This window comes from Drosophila tropicalis, unplaced genomic scaffold (assembly GCF_018151085.1).
Source record: "Drosophila tropicalis isolate 14030-0801.00 unplaced genomic scaffold, ASM1815108v1 contig_805, whole genome shotgun sequence".
Lineage (NCBI taxonomy): Eukaryota > Metazoa > Arthropoda > Insecta > Diptera > Drosophilidae > Drosophila > Drosophila tropicalis.
Genome location: NW_027173295.1, coordinates 290,649 through 307,524, shown reverse-complemented (window position 1 = coordinate 307,524; position 16,876 = coordinate 290,649). Strand labels below are relative to the sequence as shown.

Here is a 16,876-nt window from a genome sequence, read left to right as displayed (position 1 = left end):
AGTAAAATATTTGGCTGTCAGAGCAGTCAAACGACGCGCCAAATAAAACAACAGGCTGGTAACGCCATAATTAATCAAAAATAGCGTTTGCCAACACTGAAATGTAGCTTCAGCCGATTTTTTGACTTTTCAACACTGTTAAGTAAATATTTACCTCAAAACAATTCTAGTCGGAAACCACATAAGAACACAACGTTTACATGCAGATGGCCGAAATCTTTAAGGGGTCGGCTTTAAATATTTCCTGAAAAGTTACTCGTATTATTTTGGCTATAGAAGTATTTGATTTGGTGTCTGGATGTGTTTAGTGTTTCAATTCCAACATTCCAATCGTTTCGAAATGTCAGTGTTGCACAGTACTGAGTTGTCCTATTACACAGCACTGTTTCCATTTTCATCAAGTAGGCATCGAGAAATTTCTATCGAAAACTGTATAAATACGGGGACGACTCACAGGTCTTCTCATTCAGTTACTTTCCTCTGCTTGGACAACAACTGAATCAGTTTTTCCTTATTCTTTAAAAGGTTTAAAATAAGCTTTTTTAAAATGAACTTTTCCTTATTTAAAAACTTCTCGCATAACATTTTACTTATTTTTAAAAAACTCAATTTGAATAGCATAATTTTCCTTATTCATAAATTATAATTACAATGTCGCCTTTCTTAAAGCGATTGTGTTTTATTTTCCTTACTCCACCTGTTCATTTTGACAAATGTCTGTGATGTTCTCTTCAGACATTGGCGTTCTTATTTGTCCTTCGGCCACCTAACTCTATCAGCTGTCAAACTCCTTGCTGGTGTCTCGTGGAACAAATGTGGATCTCTGCCCATTCCATGGTGTTATTAACTATTTCTCAATTTGCTAAAAGGGAAGTTCCAACAGTTACTACCTGTGAATAACATCATTTTCCTTATTCATCGCCTTTTTTAAAGCGATTGCGTTTTATTTTCCTTAATCTAAAATATCCAACCCACATGCAACTGCAATAGGAACTAACTAGCTATAATGGAAGTGTCTTCCATGTAGGAAAACTGAAGGGTGGTTGATTTGGCGATTTCGCAGCCTTCCATCATATTCACCTGTAATGTGAATATTTCCAGACTCTTATCACCTGGCATTACAGTCGACCACGTATTCTTTGAGAAATTCCCCAGCCGCGTTTCCTTTACTGACTTTAAACTTCTAGTAAGATCGTCGTCAGCGTTGTCTCATCGCCTTACAGGGTAGATCTTCGTTACATCGTGGCTGCCTTGCCTAAAAAAGTTCATTAGAATGATCTGACCATTCGGCGTTGAATCACACAATTTTCCTACCACATGATTATTTGTGATGTTTCATATGAACAAATTCAAAACATTATGAAATGCGAAACTGAAATTGCACATTACTTTTCCGACAGCCGGGATATGAATCCATCTTCAAATTCATATTAGCGTGGTGGTGCTTAATTTTGAATCCAGAAATGTTAAGATTCTGCCAATTTTCCCAATTTAAAATATAAGCGTTCTATGTGGCGGACTTTTTGAAAAATCAGACTGCAGTGATCATTGTGCCACGCCCTGCCACTTCGCCGTATCCTCACTGTTTTAGCTCCCCGTTTTATGGGGGCGGTTGAGAAAGTTAAATGGCATTTGAACAATTCGTCATCTTTCTCTCACAGAATTGTTTTTCACATTCTGATTTTCCCTAAACTGCTCAATTTCCTTAAGTTACATGTATTTATCGGGATAATCGGTGTGAGCAATCGATTACTAGCATGATCAGTGCGCGATTGTTATTCCATATTGGACTCCATTTTGTTGTTTGTTAAGTTATTTGTCAGTCTTTTGCATACCTTGGTATTCTTAATCGTTTTCAAACATTTTAATTAAGTTTATGGAAGTAGATAATATAAAATGACATTCATTGTTAATTATGTGTTTGAGCATATGTACATATTGAATGGAACTGTTATCGAAGGCATAACTTTTAAGTATCTTGGCGTTGTCGAGTCTTTTCTTTGGAGTTTGACGCACATTTCCATATGCTGACGACGACGACTATGATGATGATGACGCAGAAGGGTCTTAAGGGCCACCTCTACCCAATCAAATTTCCATTACACATCTGCATGCTGTCAGATAAGAGGTAGGGAGACCCAGTTAAACACAAAAAAAAAAAGAAAAATCACATAGCTGTCACTGCTGTTGTTTCAGCTCGAACAAACTTGGTCAATTTGCTGCCATGTTTTGCGCTGTTTCTGCTTTTTTTTTTTGTTGCTTTTTCCACCATTTTCCCTTGACTTTGTCCATGTTACATAAAGAGCTCTCAAATGTATGCTATAGAAATTCTTTTTAACAAAAATATTCCTTCAGCAAAGCCAAAGTCACTATGTACATATATTTGACCTAATTTCATCTACATATGTACATACAAATATGTATATAAAGATGCATATTTATGTGGATTATGTGTATATTCGGATATTATATACATCCGTATGTAAATTTGTTTGAGTGAAGAAAACCTTCCATAGTATTCAATGGCATTTTTTAATCGATATAGTAATTTTTATTTTAAATGAAATTATTCAATTAAGCGACAAGACGTTTGTATATAATAATAATATTCAATTGTTTTTAATTTTTGTATCCTTAAATGCAGCAAGAGATGGAAATAGCAGGAGATAGTTCAAGTATGGGATATATATGTTAATGCATATGTACATATGTATGTGTGTATGTACTTGTTTATCAAGTTAATTGTAGTAGGACTTCCGAAATGAATTAGTCCAAGGGCTCCAACACATACGGAACTCTCATAAAAAACTTCAGTTACATTGTAAATGTCAAAAACAGTTGCAAAATTAGTTTGTTAATTAGCTCTTCACTTTGTCACATTCACATAGCAAAAACAGATGTACCCACACTCCTCTCTCTCTTACTATCTCTCTCACTCTCAATAAAAGAGTCAGCCAGCCAGCACCTCCTTCCAAATTGTTGGGCATCCCTACACATGTTGGTTACAAGCTCCAAGTTCTGTCAGGCGTGCGCAGTTTATGCCTTTTGGCTGTGTGTATCTGTTGCCCGCCCACATAACTCACATAGGCTCCGCCCACACACAAAGATGGTTGCCAAAATATAGAACAAAAAAAAAAAACAGAAGGTATTCAATTCGTGACGTCATCGCAGCATATCAACATACCAACACACTCTCACCCACATATACATAGATACATTTACATAGCATAGCATACATATTTATGCTGTAAAAGGCCATGGTATACAAACGGCTTTTGGTATTGGTGAAGGTTATGCAAGAGCTCTTTCTTTGGGCTGTGTGTCTGTGTGTGTGTGTGCTGTGTGTGTGTGCGGGCAGCCATTTTGTCTCCTCTGGCAAAAGCTTCGTAGGCAACCCAAACGGATGCTGCTGTTCATAGCTCCGCAGATCGTCAGCGAGTATAGGCTGTTGTTCCTTCACTTTACAATTTCACTTAAGAACCCAAGCTTAAAAAATATATATAAAACACAAAAAAAAAAAAAAAAAAAAAAAGAAATCAAGTATAAAAATTCAAAAAAAAGAAGAGGAAAATCTCTATAAATCTACTAATCAAAAGTAATCCCAGCATTTGCTCCGTCCTCGAGGTTCGGCGTTAATTACAAGAGATTAAAACTCAAGCGAAAGCAAATTAAAAGCAAATAACGAAAAGTCTTCGTTCCCCCTTCCCCAGAGAAATTCTCTCACATAAAACTCGTGCGTGCTCTTTGAATCGAGAACTTTGTAAGTTTTGTAGAAATCTCAACCCAAAAAAAAAAAAAAAAAAACAAAAATAACAAGAAACATCTTCTCAAGCAAACTCAAAACTCACTCGCCCAACTCGCCAAAAAAAACCGTCCATTTAGTCATTTGGTTTTTTTTTTCTACATTTTTTTATTCGTTTTCTCCTTGTTGTTCTGAAAAATTTAGTCAAAGTGAATTTTCTAAGGCAATACGTCGACGATATCCGCAGGATAATCGGTAAGATATAGCCAAAAAAAAAACAAAACAAAAAAGATAAACCAATACACCAAAAAGAAAAAACAACAACATCAACAAATTTGATATTTAACCAAAACAAAGATAATTAAAAAGAATTATTCTGGTGATTAAATTCTGTTTTGTTTATTTCTTGAAGTTACATAAGGTCCCGGGCAAGGTTTTTTCCCATTAACTGCAGCTGTCGCGCTGTCTGTATCCTTTACACACACACACACACACACACACACTCGCAGATATACAGCCACAGACACCTACACCTAGACACATAAACATATAGTATATATGTATTATATACACAGAGACGCGGGAAATTAGCTTAACGTCTACTGCGCAATGCCAATTCTTGGTATATAACATCGGTATATAGAATCGTATGTATTTGTATACATATATACAGAATGTAGGTATATTACACAGAGTGTATATCTATCTATCTCTCTCTCTCTCTCTATATATATATATATATATATATCTCTTCCCCAGTCCCCCCATTTCCCTGCTTAACTCATTCCATAAGTTTGCCCTTCACTTGTCCTTGTTCTGACTCTGTGAACAAACGAAACACCCAACCACCCATCGATCGATAGCATTTTCAGTTATCCGTTTTCACACACTTGCATTTTGCACATTTCATTATGCAATTGGTTTACATAACTCCCACGACTAGTTAACACGTCTCTAAACTAAAAAAGCATTGTTTATCTAATTCTTCAGGGTCATTTAGTTATCTTAATGTTTGCATAACAAAATAATGATTAAATCATAACCAAAACACTTCATGGCGCCTAAATACCTACTACATTTTTTTTTTGTATTTTGTGTTTTTCTTTTTTATTTCTTACAGAGGAGAAAATGTCGCTCAATCCGAATGGGTATAAACTCTCCGACAGGACGGGTAAACTAACATCATATGGTAAGTTAATATAGCAAATATTTCATTTCTTTAATAAGTAGTAAGCCTCTAGTACTTATAATAAACATATGGTTGGCATTACCTTAATCCCAAATAGAACCATCTTTTAGTTTTCTCTAACATCTATGTACAACATCAGAAGGTACTCCAAAAACCCATCGTAACCCATTATAGGCCGAGTCAACTAACTTTACAGGAGTTAACATTTATAATCTCAAGCTAGAAAGTCCATTCTATGTCCTTGTGGAGAAAGCTTCTATCACAGTGGTCAGTTTAAGGACTCAAAGCAAAGCAACTAAAAATATACATTTTGAGTTTCTTTAAAGTGGTTTTTAGTACTTTTATTATAATATCAAATATTGAAATCCCATGAAATAGACTTGAAACTGAATAGTGTTTCCGTTCGATTTTTCAACTTGAAAACCTTTCAAATAGAATTTCGAATAACAAGTGGATTCGATTCAAAAAACTATTCTCACCTAACATTTGAAAGTTTGTTTGATTAGAAATCATCTTAATGAGAGATACTTCTTCATATGCTTAAAAAATGATTTACATGAAGTACAAAAGCAATAAGTAAGTCTAATTGTTTCTAAAAAGAATCGAAACTGTTTAAAAGAAAGGTTGAAATTCAACTTATAAAGAAGAGTCCTGCCTAGAATACCATATTCTTTTGACAAAGCCGTCATATGCGATCAGAAAATGACTAAAGACTTAAAGCAGAAATGGTCCTCAAGAAATATTTTTTAAGAATATGAAAATTGGAAAAAATGCTGGTTGGGTAAATTACGTAACAAATAATGCGTATAAAAAGTACAAAATTTGTACAAAATGCTCAAAAATGTTTCTCACAGCAAGTTGGTTAAAAAAAAAAAACCGAAGAAATATTTAAAACATTAGAAAACTAAACAAAAGAAATAATGAGTTGATTCTTGAGAATAGAATAAACAAGATGATCCTATACGACACTTTTAATTTCCATCTCTATAAAAGGTTCCCTTTTCTTGGTTAGTTCCAGAATCAAATATGATATTAAAACATACTAGATATAAGTTATATACCTAATAATAAAGTATATATAGACACTAAAAGTTCTAGATCCACAATTCGATTCGGCAACTCCAACGATATTTTCAGAAGATTATTATTATAAGTATCCTATATAGTTATAAACTATCAACCTAACTATATTTTACAAGCACTGGCAACTACTGACAACTGGCAACTACTGATTCGAACCCGGGTGCTCGTTGTTCAGTTGCCCAAATGCCTGGATCACCTAGACAACTTATCTACCGAGGATAGATATTTCTTTGATTTTGTTAGTCCTTCAAAGTTACCACTAATTTTTGTTCTAAAGTACATCGAATATCATAAATTAATGAAAACAAATTTCATTGGCCAACCGAAAATATGTCTTATGCTTCACATAACTAAACATGAATTGTATTTGCTGAGCAAATAATAAATGAGTGCAGAACTGAGACTGACAAACAAAACGCTGCAAAGGACATGAGCAAGGACACGGACACAGAGTCAGAGACACTCCGCCTCTTGGAGGCCACTTGGCAAACGCTTGCTGTCCAGGACACTCGTGTCCTTGATAAATTGCTGGCCTCGTTCAAGCATGAAACTACCGAATGTTACCGTGTAACAGATTTGCCTCACCAAAGAAAACAAAAAAAAAAACAACGAAGGAAATAAGAAACAAGACCATGTAGATATATATACGAGTGTGGAAACAAACAGACAAACAGAGGAAAAGTCAAGCGAAAAAGCCACCACCAGGAGGCAAGAGCCAGGACCTGGCCAGACGCGTGCACAAAATTGAAAGCACAACAAACATAAACCGTTTAGTCACAGGATATTGCGCACGCTATGTTCGAGTCCTTTGCGTTTGGCTTGTGCCAGTGCAAGCAGGACAGAGACATATGCTCGTGTGTGACGGCTGTGTTTAATACTCCTGCAGGATCCATCTGAGCCAGGAGCAGGGTTGGACCTGGTGTCGTCGTCGTCGTCTGCCGTTGACATTAAGCATTCTGGAACCCAAGCACATTAAATTTTATTTAACTTTGAGTTAAACTTGTGGAATTTCCAAATTGCTACACAATTTGTTTGGCTGCTACAAAAATTTCAAAAAAACTCTCCTCCCACCACAGCCACTGCCACACCCCCATTCTAAATGCCCAAGATGCTCTTTTATTATTATTATTTCAATGTGGCAATCATGCGCAACGTTAAGTTTCCAATTGATTTAGAGCGGGTGTTACGAATAGAATATGATGGGGCCATGCCCATGGCTGGTAGCCCAGAGTTGAGCCCCGGGCCTTGGGCGCTTAGTGGCCAACATTAATTTCATTACAAAGCCTTGGGTATTAATTGCAGCAGCCGCAACCACAGCAGCCAACCCATCTACCACTCAACCACCATTCCCCACCCGCTGAGTGTAAAGTTCTGTTGAATTGACCTTGCCCTGGGCCCTGGCCTGAAGCTCCGGGCCACAGATGGTTCGGCCCATTCGTTATGTATTTCAAACTTCATTTTACACCATGGAGTACACAAAAATTAATTACAATTACATTTAAAGCAAAATTTAGATTGTTTTCTTTGACTTAACTTTAGTGATTCATAACTGATAATTAAACGGCCCCTTAAACCCAGTCTAACTTAATCGAATCAATAACAATTCTGCAGAATTTTCAATAATAATTCCTTAGTCAAAGTATATCCCATACTTCTGACTTAGATTTTCGATTCATTTTGCAAGAATTACTTAAAATGAAATCCTATAAAGTTCAGTTGATCCTTTCTCCCAGGCGACGGAAAGGGAATTATACTATTTTCTTAAAAAAAAGAGTCGCAAAAAACGTAAAAATAAAGAATAAACAAAATCAAAAATTCCAAGTTCTTATAGCTATGGCTTCATGTTCATTGAGGTTTGTTTGGAAATTAGATATGGCTTAGTATATAGAGTTCTACCTCCAAAATTTCATGGGAAATATCTAGTCCAAGGTCCCTTTCATGTCTTGAACCAATCTGGGACAATTTTGAAAATGTTGTTACAAAGTGTGGTTTATATATAAATTGAGAGACTCGAAAATACTTCAAAAAGTATTGGTTTTAATCAAATTAATACAGATAGAAATTATAAATGGTTTTTAAAAACAATTTAAGACTAATCCCAGCAAATAAAATTGATGAAAATTCCATGTTATTTTGTAGTGAAAACAAAAAGGTTTGACTTCATTCAAAAAAGTCGCCAAAAACAACCAAATTTTGTATTTATTTGTCGACAAATCTCTAACCACATCTGTTTAAAATATCGGAATACGAAAAGAGATAGAATCATTCAATACTCAAGTGATTAAAACTAAAATATTTAGAGAAAATTAATAAATTTTTTAGTTTCGATAAATATTTACTTAAGCTACTCGGTCCAAAAACGGGCTCAAACTACATAAATTTGGTATCAAACGAAAGAGAATTTCCACGAGCAAAACCTTAGGCCTTGTGCACCTTGACGATTTACACATTTCGTAGTTTTTGTCTAATTAGCAAAAGAAAATTAATATTTTCAGCGGGATTATAGCTGAAAGTAGCTGTTTTCGGCTAAAAATACTATCAAATTTTGAGAGAGTGTTGCCAGATGCCAAATTTTTGACGCTGGAATACGCTTTTTGAAACTTTTGTTCGCACTATTCTCAACGAACGAAAATATTGTTGAGTTAACAATATTTCTTGATTTTATAGCACAAAAATAGTTCGATTTTATAATTTAGTCAAATATTTGACTATCAGATAAAAAATAGCGTTTGCCGACACTGATTTTTCCACTTTTCAACACTGAAATCTCGAGTAGCTTAAGTAAATATTTATCGGTGAAGTCACTCCCCTCCACCTAGTGGGTTTTTATATCATTCTGATGTTGGATGTTGATTTTAATTTTCCCCCCGTTGCGGCCCACACTCGAACCGCAAATTATCATAACAATAATAACCATATATCATGACATGTCTGTGAAGGCCTCGCTCCTGTCCGAGATAAGAGACAAAAGTCATTTTGGCTGTCAGCAGTGGCGCACGCTTTCATTTTTTATGATAAACGCAATGTATACAGATAAAAGATAGAGAGAGAGAGTGAGTGTGAGAGAGACAGAACTCATTTAATTTTTTCTTGGTATTTGTGTGTGTTTTTTTTTATCAGATCTCTTGCCTACAACAGTCACTGCAGGAGCTGAGACACGTGAATTCCTATTAAAAGTTGTTGATGTGCTCTTGGATTTCGTAAAGGCCACCAATGATCGAAACGAGAAGGTATTGGATTTCCATCATCCGGAGGATATGAAACGTCTCCTGGACTTGGATGTGCCAGATCGGGCATTGCCGTTGCAGCAATTGATTGAGGATTGTGCCACCACACTCAAGTATCAGGTGAAGACGGGTAAGTTGAGCATCTTTTTATCAACCTTTGGAGCTGTTTATTCAGTTACCACACACACACCGGAGGGTGGTAATTGAAAATTTGTCTTTGCATAAATTTGCATAGCATATGCTTCTTGTTAATGTTGTTGTTGTTGCTGTTGGTTTTTGATGTGTTTCAGCAAAAAGCGTGCCTGAAGGACTTGCGGTGGCATTAGAAAGGGTCACCAAACAAAGTGTGCAGTCTTGTAGATAAGCACATTAGAGAGACAGACAGACAGACAGCCAGGAGACACAAGAGGCAAAGCCATTTTATGGCCCATTGAGCTGTGCGCTCTTTGAAACATTGTTTACACCTTTCAAAAACACTCGCCATAAGGGCTAGACCTCTCCCCTCCCTCCCCCGCACACACACATACACTCCCCATGTCTGTCTATAATCAATCATAAATCAGGTCACACAAAAAAGGGTTTAGCTTTTACAGCAGCCAAAAGTCATTCGCACGTTTTAGTTTTTTTTTTTTGTCCTCTGTCTTGTTTGAATGTCCTTCTGATTAATGCCAGGGGCGGCAACGGCCAAGACACGTGACCGCAATTGTGTTTGGAGTATCGATAATAAGCGTATTTATGTACCGCCACCGCCACCACCACTAAGAACCCTCCAATCGACCAGCCCCGGATGCTGCGGCCTTGTCTCGGAAACTGGCGAAACTTCCGTTTTTCTACTCCCTCTCAACCCTCTGGGATGGGAAATGAGACGTGGTATATACAGGTTTTTTGATTTTCTATGCTTGGGAAAAATTGAATTAAAACTGTATGTAATCAGAGTATTTTGATTTCATTATATTTGCCAGAATGACAGAATGAATGTAATTTAGTTGAGGAAAAAGAGAGAAAAGTTTTGTGGCTTGTTTGCCTCTTACCCAAGAATCCAAAGGACGAAAATGATATGATGTGAAGAAGTTTCAACTAAATATCCTTTGAATACACATTTTTGCCATGTCCTTAGAGATCGAATCATGGAAACTTGTGCGGGGAGATCATTTGTTCCAAGACTAAAATGAGATTTCAGGACTCATCTTTGTTTTCTATTTAGTTTGGAAAAGTTTTTCAATCTGGTTTTTACTTAATTTCAAGATTCAAGTCATTTACCTGTGACTTATCAGAAAGAAAAATCACTTTCTTTTCTCCCATTCCACAGTTTTTTGTTTTTTTTTTTTTCGGTTTTTTTTTTATGGCACAAGGCAAACATTTTATTTGCGCCAAACTGGCTTGATAAGAATCCCATTTATGATCCATAATCTTACATAATGCCTATGCTGCCAACCCAAAAGGGAACATGATATGCGAATGCCAGGAGGCATCTTCCACAGACGACGACGATGACGACGACTCTATAAAATAGGAAGAGAAGTAAAGAAAAGTTAGAGAGGGGAAAGGAAAGCTTTAATCAAAATCCGTTGTTATTTTCTGACTCGCTGCATTCCTGATCCTTTGATGCGAATGAATGACTGCCACTCTGCTCCTGTGTGCTCCAGTCTGCCAGCCTGCCTGCTATCCTGATGGTCGACAGTTCCTAAGCCTGGTGTCTACTAGGTCGCAGTCGAGGGTGATTCGCCTTGAATGTCTCATGGCAGCTGCGGCCACATGGGCAAATTGAAATGTTTCTTCAATGCCAATGCTGCTTGCTCCCCTTGATATACGTAGATGGGTTCGAGTGTGTGTGTGTGTGTGTGTGGGGTGTGTTTGTGTGTTGGTTTGGGTAGGTGGGTGGATTTAGCCTTGTGGGCAATGGGATTTTAATCACACGACTTATGGCACTCAAGATGTGAACTGACAGACGACGAAGGGTTCGAACTTTTATATATACTTGTCTATACATTACGTGTGTTCTATGGTGTGGGCTCATCTGATGTCGAGGGGGGATTTTCGACAGCTTCCTGATGCTTTTGAAAGCATTTTGTGATTTTTCGTGGGAGCAAGTCGCAATTAGCTGCAATAAATGAGCAATTTACAGAGGTACGATGGCAGAGATTACTGCAACTTTTCAACTGGACTTTAGTGTGTGTGGGTGTCTGTGTGTGGGTGTGGGGCTACATTTTTCTTGTTGTCTGCCCTTGAACGTATGCACTTCCGTTATCCTGACCAGTGAGGCGTTCGTCCTTTTGCCTTTTGTTTTCTGCTAGAAATATTTTTAATAAAACAAAACGGAACAAAAAACAAAAAGAAATACACAGAAATGTAACACACTTGGCGGCGGCTGGCAAGGAAATACAGCTGCCAGGCACATCTGTTGTCAGATTAGGTCGACTGACTGACAGCGAGACAGAGATCCAGTCAGCCCAACCAGACAACCATGAGTAAATGGGGAAAGGAAAGCATTTTCAGCTACATTAAGCAAGCTTGAACTTTAATTCAAAGACTCATACTTTGATCCTTCGTCTCTCTCCTTTTCTCGCAGGACATCCTCATTTCTTCAATCAACTATCTTGCGGATTGGATCTGATCTCCATGGCTGGCGAATGGCTGACCGCCACTGCCAATACGAATATGTTCACATATGAAATTGCTCCCGTTTTCATTCTCATGGAAAATGTGGTCTTGACCAAGATGCGTGAGATAATTGGTTGGTCTGGTGGTGATTCAATTCTGGCACCTGGTGGCTCCATTTCCAATTTATACGCCTTCTTGGCTGCTCGTCACAAGATGTTCCCCAATTACAAGGAGCATGGATCTGTCGGCTTGCCTGGCACACTGGTTATGTTCACTTCGGATCAGTGCCATTATTCGATTAAATCCTGTGCCGCTGTCTGCGGTTTGGGCACAGATCATTGCATTGTTGTGCCCTCAGATGAGCACGGCAAAATGATAACATCCGAATTGGAGCGTTTGATCTTGGAGCGCAAGGCCAAAGGAGATATCCCGTTCTTTGTGAATGCCACGGCTGGCACCACGGTTTTGGGTGCATTTGATGATATCAATGCCATTGCGGATATTTGCCAGAAATACAACTGTTGGATGCATATCGATGTAAGTAAACTGGAGCAAAACTGGACTTATCCTACATAATTACTAATCCTTATCCTACAGGCTGCTTGGGGTGGTGGCCTGATGATGTCCCGCAAGCATCGTCATCCCAGATTCACTGGAGTTGAGCGGTAAGTCTAATGAATATGATACAAACTAAAGCACCGTTCTATCTGTAGTTAATAACTTGATAACTTTATTGCACTTGAGAATTTAATAAATCGATTCATCTTATAAGGTCACAAAAAAAAAAAATGAGAAGCACTTGGCAACATCTTTCAATTGTCACGAACTCAATTCCGAAACTCATTCATCATCCGTTCACCATCTTGTTGTCCTCCGACGCCCTCATATTCTGAAGTCAAAACAAAAATTGAAATCTCTTGTTCATAGAGCTTAAATCTAAATGCTCCCAAATGGCCCGACCGCCCGCATGCAGTGCTCTCATCCATTCTCTGCCATTCATCCTTTATGTTCTACATATACATACATACTTATATATATATAGTCCCATCCTCCCCCAACATTTTCAACATGTGGGAAAAATCTCAATTTGTCATTTAGTGCCTCCATCAGGTGTTCAGAGCTTACAGGGATTACAAGGCACAAGCCGAGTGCATTTTCGTTTAGCACACAAATAGAACGCACCAAACCAAACGAAGAAAAAAAGGACAAACAAATGAACAAAGTGGATTTTGCTAGGCCTCGGGGTGACTGGGTGAATGGGTGGCAGCGACGGGTTGGGCATTACTTACACAACAATTACGCCAAACAATGCTGGCCAAGGACAAGGGCAAATAGAAAATACGTAGGCAGAAGGAAACAACAACCCCTCACTCAGTCACTCACTCACTCATTCACTTGTTCATTCGCTCAGTAAGGAATTTTTAATTTTAAAGTTAAAACGTGAAATGCACTTTGGCAGTTCCCCGCCATCCCCCACCCGAAAGAAAATTCTACAATTTTGAACTGCCAGACCGCCAAGTGCCAACTGGCAAGTTCCTGAAGAGCTTAGGCAAATGTCGTAAGTGCAGCTGTCGTATTGACAGCTTGTGGTCAAGGCCCTAGAGCTCCATTAAGGCCATAAACACTTTCAAATTGATTGGCTACCCCGCCCCTCTCTCACACAAATCTCTCAGTGATCCATCAGTGGCTATGGCAATTCTTTGAATGCAAATTGCTGGGCCCTTAATTGAATGGCTCTTGGTCCAATAAATTAATCATTTGCCGGCATTCAGAGGAGCTTAAAGAAATGTGATTAATGATTTTGTAGTAGGCGCTTTGGATATACATTAAATTTGCTGAGTTTTAAGATAAAACTTAAAACAATCAAATCTCCACTTGCCGCAAACAACAAAAAAAACAAAGCATACTTTCAGGCACTCCATAAGCATCATGTTTATAGACACACACACACACGCTTATACAGCCGCAGGCTAAGTGTAAATAGCTCCCCCAGGGATGTTTAGCTTGTCAGCCCTCTAACCCAACACCCAACAGCCACCACCCATCATCCTCTACCCTTCGTCCTTCATCCCAGCACCCTCATTCGTGTTTCGTTCTCAATTCAATTAAAGAGTGCTGCGGCTTGAAAATTGCCACAATTTATGGCACTTGCCTGTGTCACTCGCTGTTGTCCTCGCTGCAGGGGATGGATGGGTTTTGTGCGGCAGCTTAGTGTTAATTGTTTGTAATTTGTAATTGAATGCCCTTTTATTTGTTAAATATGATTTAACTGACTTTTGCAGAGCCGATTCGGTTACCTGGAATCCACATAAACTGATGGGAGCACTACTCCAGTGCTCGACCATTCATTTCAAGGAAGATGTAAGTATAGACAGATCTTTTTAAAAACTAATTTTCTTTTTAGTTTTCATTGCTTAACCCGCTGAATTGCAAATGTTTGGGCAAAAGTCTCTTCACGTAATCAGTCTCTGAAATTTTGGCATTTTGCTACCCCAATTGGTTTTGGCTGCTTGCATTCTTTTGCATTTGTCCCAAACCAAATTGTTTGTCTAAAGAATTCCAATTGTGTTTCAAACAATTCGTAGTTATTTTGCCAGGGGTTGCCTTTCCATACATACATACATACATATATTGTATAATCATGGAACCTGATTTTGCGTCAAGTCACCCCATTTGAATTTCCGTTCCTCGTATACTTATTGTATGCCCAGACAATATGTTGCCAGACCATCAAGACCCATTGGTCACAGTTGTTGCAGTCAGCCACTTTCTGGGCAGGCGGGAATTTTAATTAAATTTCGTTTCCTTTTTTCATTTTAAGTTGACTTATGAACAGGCGTTTTATTGTCATTTATTGATTGTTGTTGCAGGGTCTGCTCATCAGCTGCAATCAAATGTCGGCCGAATATCTGTTCATGACCGATAAGCAATATGATATTAGCTATGATACTGGCGATAAGGTCATCCAATGCGGTCGCCACAACGATATCTTCAAACTGTGGCTGCAATGGCGCGCCAAGGGCACCGAAGGATTCGAGCAGCAGCAGGATCATTTGATGGAACTGGTGCAGTATCAATTGAAACGCATACGAGAGCAATCCGATCGATTCCACTTGATTATGGAGCCCGAATTGGTGAACGTCTCGTTCTGGTATGTGCCAAAACGTTTGCGCGGTGTGCCCCATGATGCCAAAAAGGAGGTGGAATTGGGTAAAATCTGTCCCATCATCAAGGGACGAATGATGCAGAAGGGCACTCTAATGGTTGGCTATCAGCCCGACGATCGTCGTCCCAATTTCTTCCGTTCGATCATCTCATCGGCTGCCGTCACCGAGGCTGATGTTGATTTTATGCTCGATGAAATTCATCGTTTGGGTGATGATTTGTAAGCGAAAAAATATCGAATCGAATGGCATTAAAAACCAAGAAGTATCTTTAAGGTAACAGCATATCACTAAGGAAGAATGAAGTAAAATGAAATGATGAAAATGAGAAGAAAAACCAGCAAAAAAAAACAAAAAAACAAAAACGAGAATATGAAAATTACATAGTTCCCATTAATCAAATGAAAATAATATGTATGTAAAAGTTCAATGTTGCTAGCTGTTCCTTTTGTCCATACCCATTTGAGTTAACTTTAAGTGTTGGCCAGTGTTGGAAAACTGACTATATATATATATATATATACATATATTTAAAACAAAAAGTGTATTTAAATGTTATACGAAATGATTGTTTTTTGTTTTTGTTTATCTCTTCATTGTGACTGTTTGAAAGTTTAACCATCTATATATATATATATACATATATATAAACCTAAAAACATACATATATAATATATGTGAAAAGAAATATTGATGTGTATATTTATAAAGCTAAACAAAAATAAGAAGAAAAAAAAAGCAAAATAAATAGAAACCACCCGCCATACTCCGCACCACCAAAATCCAATTTGAATGTGGATCTATCGAAATCGAAACAAACCAACAACAACAAAAAAAAAAAAAAACAAACACTTAACAATTCAAATCATTTTTAACAACAAATATTGAAATTATTCTTCTGGTTGATCAAATGCTAATCTTAACATATCAAAAAATTGATGAATTAATCATTTCTGTTGATTAAGTTTAGACTATTTTATTTTTGATTTGCAAATGATATATATAACTGGGAAATGTGAAGTATATGAAAGTTAATAGACTCTGATCGGGTCTATGATGAAATTGTACCTTTATATATATGTCAAAAGAAAAATTGAGACCTGTGCTTGTTAATTATTATATGAATATGGTCAGACGATTACCAAAAATCTTGTCTCTAAGCTCTAATATAAAACTAGACGAGCTCTTTGAATCTGGCCATATTTAGTCCAATTATTGAACTGTGCTATATACATAAATACAACATAAAAACATATACATACATACATACATACCTACATACATATAAACGAATTAGGCTTCAAAACCAAATAGACTATATACATATACATACTAGTTCCATTAAATCGGAATCGAAAACGGAATCTATATATATATATATATTTGAAATATATCTATCTGGTATTGAAGCTATAGCTGGAATTTAGTCAATGTCAATTAAATTCAATTAAAGAAAACAAATTTGTTTATTCTTAAGTTTTTATTAAGTTTGGATTGTTTATGGTTTAACACTTAAAGAACTTAATCATATATATTGGAAAAAATATCAAAAAAAAATCCAGCATAGTCCTGCATAGTTATTGAAATATATATATATATATATATATGTATATTAATGTGACGTTAACTAAGTTTACTCAAGAAACAAAACAGAAAAAATATTTATCAATTAATTTGCATTTTACTTATGTATAAATTGATGTGTATGTAAAATCAAATGAAATATTTATTCCAACATCTATATAAACCAATATATATATATACATACATATATGTATATATAAAGCAGACAAGTGGGTAATAATAAAGTAACCAAAGAGCAACTCCATCGGCCTACTCTCTTAAAGTTTTGTATGATTTTGGGGGCTTG

The 16,876-nt window shown here is 37.0% G+C and overlaps 1 protein-coding gene across 3 annotated transcripts; it reads left to right on the top strand.

Annotated features, from left to right (window-relative positions):
* The first annotated feature begins 3,419 nt into the window (after positions 1–3,419).
* On the top strand, positions 3,420–16,834 carry Gad1 (glutamate decarboxylase). Of its 3 annotated transcripts, XM_068293680.1 has the most exons (8): positions 3,420–3,760; positions 3,947–3,997; positions 4,863–4,931; positions 9,135–9,371; positions 11,811–12,379; positions 12,440–12,507; positions 14,125–14,203; positions 14,713–16,834. In XM_068293680.1, exons 3-8 carry the CDS (start codon positions 4,871–4,873, stop codon positions 15,229–15,231), a joined length of 1,533 nt encoding a protein of 510 aa, XP_068149781.1. In that variant the 5' UTR covers positions 3,420–3,760; positions 3,947–3,997; positions 4,863–4,870; the 3' UTR covers positions 15,232–16,834. The 3 variants fall into 3 exon arrangements, with proteins under 3 accessions (XP_068149781.1, XP_068149780.1, XP_068149783.1); XM_068293679.1 differs by lacking the exon at positions 3,947–3,997; XM_068293682.1 differs by lacking the exons at positions 3,420–3,760; positions 3,947–3,997; positions 4,863–4,931 and adding an exon at positions 9,051–9,067.
* Positions 16,835–16,876: the final 42 nt, after the last annotated feature.